The sequence below is a fragment of the Cylas formicarius genome, unplaced genomic scaffold (genome assembly GCF_029955315.1).
Source record: "Cylas formicarius isolate icCylForm1 unplaced genomic scaffold, icCylForm1.1 PGA_scaffold_8__14_contigs__length_24414737, whole genome shotgun sequence".
Classification (NCBI taxonomy): Eukaryota; Metazoa; Arthropoda; class Insecta; order Coleoptera; family Brentidae; genus Cylas; species Cylas formicarius.
In genome coordinates this window covers 15,691,375-15,703,830 of record NW_026844361.1, presented here as the reverse complement: position 1 = coordinate 15,703,830, position 12,456 = coordinate 15,691,375, and the positions used below count along the sequence as shown (strand labels likewise).

At 40.9% G+C, this 12,456-nt stretch overlaps 1 protein-coding gene across 3 annotated transcripts in view; it reads left to right on the top strand.

Moving 5' to 3' along the window:
* The window catches only part of LOC132706790 (uncharacterized), a 242,995-nt gene that overhangs the window by 296 nt on the left and 230,243 nt on the right, over positions 1-12,456 (top strand). For all 3 annotated transcript variants that reach the window (XM_060678328.1, XM_060678327.1, XM_060678329.1), the window contains exons 3-18: positions 45-228; positions 278-498; positions 550-923; positions 6,145-6,372; positions 6,426-6,766; positions 6,820-6,996; positions 7,052-7,205; positions 7,255-7,595; positions 9,157-9,480; positions 9,538-9,804; positions 9,858-10,256; positions 10,311-10,595; positions 10,643-11,068; positions 11,118-11,495; positions 11,556-11,718; positions 11,775-11,958. In XM_060678328.1, coding sequence (XP_060534311.1) covers positions 45-228; positions 278-498; positions 550-923; positions 6,145-6,372; positions 6,426-6,766; positions 6,820-6,996; positions 7,052-7,205; positions 7,255-7,595; positions 9,157-9,480; positions 9,538-9,804; positions 9,858-10,256; positions 10,311-10,595; positions 10,643-11,068; positions 11,118-11,495; positions 11,556-11,718; positions 11,775-11,958 — 4,446 coding nt within the window. The remainder of the gene's footprint in view (positions 1-44; positions 229-277; positions 499-549; positions 924-6,144; positions 6,373-6,425; positions 6,767-6,819; positions 6,997-7,051; positions 7,206-7,254; positions 7,596-9,156; positions 9,481-9,537; positions 9,805-9,857; positions 10,257-10,310; positions 10,596-10,642; positions 11,069-11,117; positions 11,496-11,555; positions 11,719-11,774; positions 11,959-12,456) is intronic.

Sequence of the window (12,456 nt, the reverse complement as noted above, 5' to 3'; positions counted from 1 at the left end):
TGGGAACGAAGCAAACGCTCAACATTTGACGTTTCCTATTACAGCACCCGTATCGATCTACAGGACGTTGCGCAATTAGAGAAGCCGAGATCTCGCTATGTTGTACCGGTGACCGAGAAGCAAAAGAGATTGCTCGAGAAGAACAGGAAGAATACCTACAAGAAATTTTGCCGATACGAAACCATTGTGGTGGCAGATCCAGTCACCTCTAAGAAACTACAAAGCGAGGTATAAACTGCTAAATTTCTGATGGTAGCTAGGTACAAGCTTGCTTCAGTTCGAGATACCGTCCCCGGAAGTGTCGGTTGCCAAGGTCCCCCCCAGAGCGGTTACCCCTACTGCTAGCTGGTTACACGCGGAGCCTCAAACTAGCGAAGAGCTCCGTCTGAAGAAGCCCAAAAGTGGAATCATCGTGAACGTTGCGCAGGTCACGGACCCATTGGGTGGTTACGACAGTTTCGATTTAGTGTACTCGAGGAAACCTAGACCTTACACTCCGTAGGACACTCGACTGGAGTTTGAGCAACCCATTGATTATTGTGATATCAGGTATCGAGATGAGAAGCATCTGGATGACATCGCGGAAGAAGGCGGGGAATCGCGGAAAAGCGCGAAACGAAGAACGGCCGAAAAACAACCCAAAGGGGAAGGGGATGTGGACCAGGACTTAACCGGCCAGTTCATGAGTCAGGTGTCGAAATTTTCACAAGCGGTGTATGGCGAAAAAGGAGCTTTAGTTTCCAAGTCGGAAGCGGTGGAAAAGTACGTCCAGAAATTTCGTCGCGACTCGGAAATCAAAAGGCACCAACCGAAGAAGAGGAGATTTCGAAGGGGAACGTTAGAAAGTCACTCCTTTACCGATATCAACCAGATGGTGTTGAAGGAGTTCTATTTCGGATCGAAGCAGGGGACTTTGCACCAAGGTATGGTTAGGGGGACCGGAGCCGGTTGTCACAAAGTCTGGATCTTGCCAACGCACATTACTACATAGTCCGCTGATTTTGGCCAAAATGTCTGAAAGTCAATTCTGGAAAGAGAACTTATGGCTGGTACCACAATAATAAAAACTTCATTCGCTTTTCGACTGCGATCTCTGGTGATAGTGATAACCCAGAATTTTTTTTGCAATGGACATTACAAACCCAGGTAAGGTTATGAAAATTTTTAGAAGAGACTCTGAAATATTTGCTTGTTTTAATTAGTGATAGATATAAATACGACGCAGTGCATTTTTCATGAAAACAACTGCGTTTATGAACTTTTGTTAGGGCTGTAAAAAATGATTAAAAGTGATAACTCTGAGGTTAGTGTTTTTTGGTACTCTTATATATTGACTTTCTGGCTGCGTACTTTTTTGGCTATCAAGTTCAAATATAAGAGAAAAAAACATTTATTTAGGTCGCTACAGGTTCAAGAATCAGGAACTCTATAATCTTTGGAATTTTGAAGAAAAGACATTGGCAAAGCGATTCACTGTTGCCAAATATGTTTTAGATAGCATAAACTAAAATGAATTGCCCAATAAATATGAGAAGCATGTTCTTGAAAAAACTCATATTTTCAACTCTTTGTTCGATTCTGACCCTAAAACTAAATTTTCAATACAGCGTGAACAAGTATCAGTGTCAGTGTCAGTTCAAAGTTTCCTTACGATGAAAAAAGTGCCAGAAGAGATGCATTACAGTCAAAAATGTCTTCTGGAGATACACAAGATGCGAGTATTTTCGCTAACACCATGATTCCCTTAGCTCATATGGCATTATCCTCTGGAATAATGAAATGCCCAATCTCTGAGATTTTGCAGGCCGTATAAAATGGAATATGTCAAAGAAACTAGAGATCATGTTATGAAAGAGAAAGAAAGTCTAGACAATGAAATTAAAGATCTTCAAGAATACCAAACCTGGATCCACAATTTTCATGTTACTTTGATTGATGGGAAAATCATAACTATTCCCATCAAAACTCGTTCAAGCCAGGCATGCCGAATTTGTGATGCTACAGCTGAAAAATTTTGAAGACAATAAGTTTATGCATTTCATTATGATGTAAGCCCCTGGATTGCTGGATAAGATTTTTTGAGTACAATGAATTAAAAATCTGGCAGGTGAGAGGTACAGAAAATAAGGCATCTTTAGTGATGCGAAAAAAGCTCACGCAAAATATATGATGATCTCATTTAGGCTTGCACGTCGATAAGTCAAAATGCAATCGTTATGGATCTAAAAACGACGGCAACACGGCCAGGAAAGCTTTTTCCAATGTTTAAGAATTTGGAGAGGTAACAGGTGTTTCTTAAAGTTTGATATGTCGTTTCTGGATTATCTTTATGGCACTCAATTGTTAGCTTCCAATAAACTTATCTCTAAGTTTTGAGACTGGTCATTGAAAACCACTTGTTGCCGATAGGTGTCTTTGGTGAGGAAGCTTCGAAGTCTAAAAATAAGCAGGCTAGGGAGTTTCATGCTAGAAAAAGCAGCAGAATTAATAACTTGATATATTTAATCGAGCAAAACAAATCTGAACTGACAATAAACCACCTTCCGCCTGAAGTTGAGGATTTATTGAATCGCTGTGAATACAGTCTTGATGAGGAAAAATTAGAAGATTTAGATGGGGAGTCGTCGAAAATAGTAGGTAAAGTTGTAAATACACATATATGTAGTTTTTATTTCAAAGTTAGTGTTTTTGTGCCTGAATGATTTTTCAAATGCAAGCAAAGGCAATAAATAACGCGAGTGTTAAAAGCTGCAATTTTATAAAAGTATTAAGCAATATTTTCTTTTCAAATTTAGGTAAATTGTAACGTGCACAAGTGATGATACACGATGATGCTAGATTCACAGATAGGTATCATATTAGTTTATTTTTTTAATCAAGTTCTGCCTCTTAACAGAGGTTTATTCACAGGAGCACGTGTACCATTCCGTTATACACATGTTGATGCGCCTATAAATAGTATCCTGGAAATAACAAGTAAAACACGTTTCTGATGTTGATTCACAATAAAAAATTTTAATAAATAATTTTGGCCAAAATAAGCGTGCTGTAGACTACTGTGCAACGGCACGATTTACAGATGCGTAGATACCTAGGTAATAGTTCGCGTATAAAAATGAAAATCGGTATTTGTGTTTTGACGACATTCTTCATTCTTTAACGTAAGTATTGACTCTGAACTTGGTGAATTGATTCTCTTATTAGGCATAAAAGAATATCTCAAATAGGGAGATTAAATTTTCCGTGATTTTAAGGTAAAGTTGTCTTTTTTGTTGATTTCCGGTGATCTAAACATTGTTCAAAGCTTTAAGAGACAGATAGGGGAAAAGCAGCTCCTGATGGTCCATTTCAGATGCTCCCTTACCTTATCTCAAAAAGTTACACACTGAGGAAAAGAAGTCAAATACAAAAAGTGTTTTTCCCTGAGTATATATTTTATTTATAGTATTTTTATGTATACACGGTGTTACAGGACAGCAACCAACTTGAGTTTTTTTAATGGAATGCTATGAATATTTTTAAAAAATTTTAGTAGTTTTTAATAATAAATTTTTCCTTTTTTTTAAAAAAAAAGTGTTTTCTTACACCTGAAAACTGAAATCGGGAAGATTAAAACCATATACACTACCTTATATTTATACTACAAGGACGTTATATAGAAAATGGTTTCTAATTAATGATAAGTTTACTTGCATTAGTTGTTGTTTTTGTTCATATCTAAGTAATTGTACTGAGGTGGCTTTTACTTAATGAAAATCCATTTAACAAAATAAATGAGAAGTAAAAGTTCAGATTTTGACAATGACAATTGTTTCGACAACATCTTTTGATTTGATAAACCCACGGTGTTGTCGAAACAATTGTCATGTGAATATATATAATTTCGTGAAAATCTGAACTTTTAGTTCTTATTTATTTTGCCGATGAAAGTAATTAATGTTTAAGCAAAATTTAGAATAGGATATTATATAGGTTTGGTTTGATTTAAAATAAAACATACGAAAATTGGCCATAACTTCTAAACTACCAATTTTTGTAATAAAAGCTATATATATGAAATGATACAAAATTAAATCCCAAACCCAATAACAATATGGAGTGTTCCGTGTTAAAAAAATGTTTTTTTTTATTAGAAAAAACATTTTTTTATGTGATTACTGACCAGCCTGTGTAATATATTTTCTTCATTGATAGGTCAAAGTATTAAATACTAACTAACCAAAAACAAAACTAACTAAAACCTAACCAAAATTATCCACTTCCATTGAAAAGAAAAATCCTCAATTTTATTTTTCAAGTGCAAAAAAATACATTTTTCAAAGACCCGTTTTTCCGCAAAAGACTAAAAAGTTTATTTTTCACAAAATTAGAATTCTCAAAAATATTCATAGCATTCCATTTAAAAAAATACAGTTGGCTACTGTAATGATACAAACGGATCACCCTGTATACATAAAAATACTGTAAATAAAATGTATGCTTAGAGTCAAACACTTTTTGTATTTAATTTTTTTGTCCTTAGTTTTGTACTTATTGAGATAAGAGTTAAGAGTTGCTAGGTTCGTAAAGTTGAATGGGTAATCAATAAGAAAAGCGGCAGCTGAACTAGACATATATTACCTGGGCAAGATACTGTCAAAAAATACCAGAGGTTGAATTGCTTAATCAAAATCTAGTTATGCAGTCCGTTTAGTATTTGAGCCCGAACTTGAACATGTTCTTAAAGCATCGAATGTAACTACGCTAATGCCATATCTTTGAAAATGGAAATACTAATAAAATGGTCGGTCAAGCCTGGTTCAGTGGATTTTTAAACTCATGTGCGGAGTTGTCTATTCGAAAGTCAGTGGCAGCAACTTTAGCAAGGGTCATCATTAGCTTCAACAAAACAAAATGCTGCTTTCTTTTGCACCATTTTTCTTGTTTCCGCGTGTCCACTCCAAGACACATTTTCTGAATTTGAGTCTACTCTGTTCGCAAGGTTCGGCAAAGTCTTCAGGTCGGATGCAAGGAATATCTTAAATTTTTTCATCATCATGTGAAAGGTACTGCGGAAAATCTTGTCCTCTTCTATTAGATAACCATGGTCAGCATTTAAGAACTTAATTTTGCCCAAGAAAATGGTATTGTCATGCTCGCCTTTCTTTCTCGTTGTTCGCATACGTTTCAGCCAGTCGATCGTTCTGTTTCTGGTTTGAATAATCTGAAAAAACCATGAAGATAATTTTAGTTGTCACTATGGCGCACCCACGCGCATTCACTTCTCCACTCTCCACAGAAATATTTTTGGCGATGATGAATTTCTTCCGAGCTTAGTGACTGATAATCCGGACCCAGGCATATTAAATGACGAAGACACCATACCAGATTTAGGTACTCTAAATCAAGAAGGAATAACCGGCCCAGACCTGGTGAACTCCGAAGAAAAAGATACTCCAAGCCAGGAAACCACCAATATGCAGAAAATTGACTACACCATTCAAAAGAGCAAACGAGCAATATTACAAAACTTGATTGTTCACGAGAATTTTGGCCGGGATTTGCTGATAGTACTCACTATCAAATTCCTAGCTGCAGTGAGGTAGCGAAAAAAATCTGCTGGGAAGATCGTCACACCTGAAATTATTAGACCTTATCCAAAGTTATCGCCAAGAAAAACAGAGTTAACAGATGTGAAAGAGAAATTGACACCCCAGTGAAGAGAAACAAGAGAACAAAAATGGTAATAAAAACGTTTTTGGATCGTTCAGATTGCCGATTCTGGTAGTAGTTTGGAACCACTCTTCAATAGAACGCATCAGCTGGAGACCTTGTAAGGGTTGAGCTTATTTTTCCTGAACGGACGGACAAGCAATTTAGCAGCAACTGCGACAGCGACTTAGAAATAAAATTCCATGTTCCTTTTGAGTTGTTTAATGTGAGTAAATATACGGTCTTGTGAGTTATTTGTCGTTTAGAATGCACGTGACAATCAGCCTTGTCACATCTGTATGAGGTTTTTAAAAAATTGAAAAAAAAACATACTTTGAACTAGTTTACAGCTTTTCCAAAGCATCTCTCGTATTACTAATGCACTTAATCCCCAAAATGACTCAGGCATATAAAAAAAATCTAAAAATGACACTCGGTGTTTCCTCCTTTCAGGGTCGGAACACGTTTCGGAAAAAGCCAGAGACGCGCAGGGCGTGTGCATACCAGTGGCGGCGTATTGTTTTTCTTTTTTGCGCCATCCGAACAAATGGACATCGGACAACGTGGACGAAATCGTCGAGACCGGCAGTCGGCTGTACTTGAGCAGTTTGAAATGGTTACACCTGCACAGGTCCGGGATAGAGTTGAAACCGGAGGATTTGCATAAGTATTGCGTCATAGGTAAAGTCGTACGTTTGAAAGTCGACATGGTGAGAGAGACGGTGCTAACGTAGGAAACAAAAAGATTCGCTTCACCGTGGAAGATCCGGAAGTTTCCGGCCTGATCCGATCGACGGACAAGAGGGTTTTCAATCTGACCAAAGCGTTGAACATATTCTTCGCCAGGCAGAAAGCCGGAATACTCCAGACGCAAGGCACGAATGTGGCGATATGGAAAGACAAGTACTTTTACCTTTTCGACGGCAAGGCTAGAACCAAAGACCTTTACTGCTCACCCACCGGTACGGCCATCATGGCCATTTTGTACGACGTACCGTCTTTGGTCACCGTACTTCTGCAGAGGTCAAACCTAGGAAATTGGCCTTTCGTTATTTACCCCATAAAGGTGTTTAAGGTGGTTCTGGTGGATGGCGGGGTCGAGGTTCAAATCGAAAACTGTCTCATCAGGTTTTAGGCAAAGACGACCCGGAAGAGGCAGAAGACAACGAATGCTTAGACTCTAGGAGCACGTATAACGTTTTGAACGCGACCAAGGCCGTGCTCTTGGGGTCCTTCGACTTGGGAGACAAGTGTTTCGGGTTTGCTCGGAACAAACAGTCTTTGCCCATGTCAGTCGTCAGCCTGGTATCAAAAAAGGTCGGTTAGTTTCCGATCTCCGGGTTCACAACTCACTTTGAAGGTGTATTCGAGGATTACGCCACCAAGTGCGTGGCACCGAGCTACGGTGGACAAAATTATGATTATAGGAAACCAGTTGTATGCGGAGTGTGCCGCATCGCGAGCAGTGGACCTGGCCAGTCTGCCAGCGATATTCACCATCGGTCCCTATATAGGTGGGTCCTTTTGGTCGCTACGTCGAGAACTTCAACTCTTTTCTTACAGTCGAAATCTACATCTACGAGAACGTGACTATGGACATGATGTACAAGAAATGCTGCTGCCAGTTGAGCTGCGCGTTGGACGATTATTTCCGTAGCAACGCCAACGCTATAGTGCAGATCGACAATTGCCATCTGGCCGTGTGGAAGCAAAGAAATATGTATTTCTGTTTCGACCCCTACTCACGCGGACTCGAAGGCTACGCAGATAGAGAAGGACGGGCGTGCGTTTCGATGCACTCCAATCTCGATTCGCTGATCGATCTCATCGCCCACAACTTCGATTCTAAGGATCTCGTCTTTAGGGTTCACGCGTTGAAAGTGTGTAAGATCCATCGCGATCCGGTGAGTACCAGCAAAGCGGCAATTCCCTGCGTCGGCTTTTGCTGAGTCGAACTTGCTGATGTTTTGCGAATCATTCAGTTGACTTCTTCAGAGCTTGATTGAAACTGGCTCGTATTTGACTCTGTACCTGCTTATATATTGTTTGAGGGGGACGGAGTTGAATGAGGGGCATAAACACCGTCTCGGATGACTGATTCCCAAATAGGTGACAGGTAGAGACCTGAGTCGCGGTTAAGATTCATAAATAAGTTTTATCGAATAAATTTCTTTTAGTTCCTTTCACTTCATTGCACAATTAAAAAGCATTACATTAGATATACAAGATATTCTAGTTTTGACGTAGAATCCCTATGGGTTATAGGTTCTCCACTATCACTAGTCATCGCGAATATATTTATGGAAGCCTTTGAGAAGAAAGCTCTCAACATCTTCCACCTAAATTCAAAATTATGGAAACGCTACGTCGATGATACTTTTGTTATTTGGCCTCATGATCAAGAAACCCTAGTAGAATTTCTTAGACATTTAAATTCTATATACCCTAACATACGTTATACCATTGAGTTGGAAACTAATGATGAGCTATTAACAAAAAACGTACGCACACAGACCGATACCTTAATGCATGGTCACATCACCATCCGGCTCAAAAATCATCGGTTATCAACTCTCTTGTTTACAGAGCTGTAAAACTATCTCAGCCCACTGAACCCAGAATCAAAACACCTTAGCTCTGCTCTTCTCTCCAATAATTACCACATTAAAGATATTAAACGTAATCCTACATTTGCCACTGTGGTCCTTCTTTATATTCAAAACATCACATATCAAAAGTTCTAAAGAGGTGTAAAGTCAAAACCACATTTACCACTTGTCCAAAAATCTCTCAACATCTTCGGTCCGATAAAGACAAAATTCCATTTGAGATGCCGGGAGTTTACAGCATTCCATGCATATGTGGTAAAGAATACATTGGAGAGACCAGACGAAAGATATCAACTAGACTCAAAGAACACGAAAGAGCAATACGACTAAGACAAATAAACTCATCAGCTGTTGCCGAACACACTCATGAAACCGGACATTAAATGTTATTTGATAAAACTATAATTCTTGCATGTAATCAGTTCTTCTACCAACAAAAAATCCGAGAGTCTATAGAAACCTATAAACAACCTAACAATCTCAACCGCGGCTCAGGTCTCTACCTGTCACCAGTCATCCGAGACGGTGTTTATGCCCCTCATTTAGCTCCGCCCCCCTCAAACAATATATAAGCAGGTACAGAGTAAAATACGAGCTAGTTTCAGTCATCTCTGAAGAAGCCAACAGTATAATTGGCGAAACGTCAGCAAGTTCGACTCAGGTGGAATCCAGTTTTGTAAAAAGTATTACAGTAATCTGTGGAAGTTTCTTTAAATAAAAAAAATCTCTTACTCGATGTATTGTTTATTTTTTGAGTCAGATGAATAGTTTCTAGAAAAAAAAAAAACTAAAATAAAAAAATGACAGTGGACCGATTTCTATGCACGTAATATTATAATGAGCGTCAATGATTTAGGTGCAAAACGAACATTTTCCTAAACACATCCCATTTGACGAATTGCCGGCTGAGGTAGTCGGCAAATATAAGATGAAAAGGAGCAAGAAACTGGCGACTGAGAAGCCTGTCACCGTAGATTACTCCGCTCTAGCAATGAGACGTTTGCTGATGGGGGAAGCGTTAGATGCGTCGATATACGAGATTGATTCAACGGTTCAGAGCTTGGCAGAGCATCAAATCCCTCCTCTTTTCCGTCCCTCGGTAGTGGAGCTTATTGCCAAAACACCCGTTCAAACGGATCTGGTTGCCGATCTAGATTCGCCCAGTTTATCGGACACACAAGTAGCACCATCTTTTTACCGTCCTATGGGCAATATCGTGAATGTTAGCTTCCTCTAGATCGAACCTCCGAGACCTGTGCCACCTAAGGAAGACCTGCTAGTTCCATTTATGGATCTGGATTCGTTTGAACTGACTCAAGAAGAAATTGAACTGGAAGAAGCTTACGGAGAAAGTTACGAAGATGAGCTTGGAGATAAACAACAAACGGAATCGAAGGAGCTGGACTTGTTTGCAGATATTGAAGGGATCGATCAGGTCGAGGACTTTTATAGACCAAGTCCCGAATACACCGCCATGATGACGCCAAATAAGTTAAGCGGAGAGGTAAACCCATTAGAACTTCTTCTTGGATCAAACTCAGCCGAGGATTGTTGCAGATGAATACAGAATTAACCATTTTCCCCATCCGCAAAGAGATCTTGTACCCTTCCTACATAAGGGGGAGACAGCGAATGAAATCTCTCCGACCGGCTCGTGCTAAAGCAGATTACTGGTCGGATTCTTACGTACCTGTCATCTCGGACGTCACCAAGTCGGAGGAATTAACGAAAGAAACCAACTTCGTCGAGCTGCCGGACGATTCTCAGATAATCCGAGGCCGCAGGAATATTTTCGAGTTCGGCGATGACGTCGAGTATATGGCACCGTTCGTGTGCATCATGGCCGGCGTGGTGGCAAAGAAGTATTCCGTTTTATCTTGGACCGGTGACATTGTGGACTACGTCCTCAAATGCGGTTCGGAGCTGTTCAACGCGTCGAAATTTCGTTACGATCAGGCAATATGCCGAACGTTTCGGCGTCGAGCACTACTTTTCACGAATTTAGTTTAGGTGGCCAAGATGGAGATACCGCAGATATCGCTGGGAAAAACCCGATTCGCGTGTCTGGTCGAGTATGTCTTCGACTCCTACATCAGGCGCAACATTTTGGAGTTGGCGATCGGTAAAATCCTGTTCGTCAGATCGGACGCTGGGGTCTTGGTCACCCCTAATTACGCTTGCGGCTTAATGTACAGAAACCACCTTTACTATATGTACGACGGTTTTGGCAACAATGAAGTCGGTCTGATCGATGGTCTCGGGAAGACAGGAGTCGCTTGCTTCTCGCGGTTCAAGGTATCCGACCAGTCCGTTTGACTAGCGCAATTGAAGCTGCTTTTTAGGATCTGCGTTCGTTGACCACGCGCATTATGTACAACAAAAGCAAGAGGGACGCTGCCGATGACGTCACCTACACTAGATTCGTGTTAAGTTCAGTGAAAGTGAAACGCGTACGCAGATCGCGCGAGAATTTGCCGCGCAAGGTTAAGAAAGTTTTCAAAGAGAAGAGAGAGGTCGCGATCGAGGAAGCCGAAGACGGCACGGACGGGGAAGATCATCGTTACGTGCGGACGACGGCCAAAGAGGAGGTCAGCAAAGGTGGTTATCGCTACAAGAGTGGTTTTTACGTCATCGAAGGTGCTCGAGCGCTGGAAGTGCGCGAAGCAGACGCGAGCCAGCTTCGCGAGGATCATTTCGCGTGTTTGTGCGCCTGCCTGACACTGTTGTCGGTCCCGATTCAGAAGTGGGATTCGAAGAAAGTCGACGAGGTTTTATTTGCCGGTTCACATACGAACGAGTGCCGAAAATGGGTTTTAGGTTTTGGAATACGGTAATCACGTTTACTCCCACGCCGACGACTTGGCTGTGTCGGACAAACGCACGATCAAGAACGTCCTTATCGGCAAGAACTTCTTCGACGTTATAGTTAAACGGGTCCGGATAGAGAATTGGCGCGACAATAAGGACTTGAGCACCGGCGTCGACACGCTGTTGAGGAAGAAAATGGCGTATTTCCTCGTACAGATGGCGGACAAGTGTCTGGTGGTGCACAAGAGTGGCGACGGATGTTTTCACGTGTTTTACCCTCACGGCGTACCTAGAGGGCGGGACACCGGAAGCGCCGATCGAACGGAAGAAGACGAGGTGTATACCGGGGAAGCAATGGCTGGGTGGTTGAAGTGTGACGATTTGGATGTGAGTCTTTGAGTGTACTCGACAAACGCATTATTGTAATGGTGGTGGCGCTTCGCATAGATGGTTAAGAGGAGGCTGTCCAAGGATCTTCCCGGTGGCGCCGAGAGTTACGATTTTTACACGTTCGAAGTGACCTCGATCAGAAAAGCTCCTAGGAATATGCTGATCAACTACAGGCTTAACCAATACGAAATGGGACGGGCCGTAAAACCGGAGAAATTCGGTATTCCGGTATAACCGCGTTACCGTCTGTAAGTTTGACGATTTGTGGTAATTCAGATAAGCCGTTTTACGAGGACGTCGAATGGTTGAAGATCGACCTACTTCCCTGGTCGCGAAGAGTGGCAACGTCGCCCGAAGGCCTGGAGAGGGGAGCGGCGGACAAGATGTGGTACAACTGGAACGTTGAATACGCGGACGATTTGTATTCGTTGACCAGCAATATTCACCAGACCTCTGAAAGGTAATTAACCATGCTTATACGAAAGTCCTGCCATCTGGCGACTAACGTTGTTATAGGGAGCTTTGACACTTTGAGGTAAGGTTTACTCAGTTAGGTTTTGGCGAAAGAGTGTTGTTTGTGTTTTTTATGATAAATTAAAAAAAATTGTGACGGTTAAAAGTGCAACTTAATCGGCAGCATTTTCATTTCTAGGACTATTACTTTTTATAAAACTTCGGGATTCCGTCGGTTTTTGTTGATTCGAACTGGCTAACGTTTAGCCAATCATCCTGTTGGCTTCTTCAGAGATTGACTGAAACCTTCTCGCATTTTACTCTATACCTGCTTTTATTTTGTTTGAGAGGGGCGGAGCTAAATGAGGGGCATAGACACCGTTGCGGATGACTGATTCTCATATTGGTGACAGGTTGCTTATAGATTTCTAGAGACTCTCAGATTTTTCGTTGGTGGAAGAATTAATTATATGCAACAATTTTAGTTTTATCGAATAAAATTTTA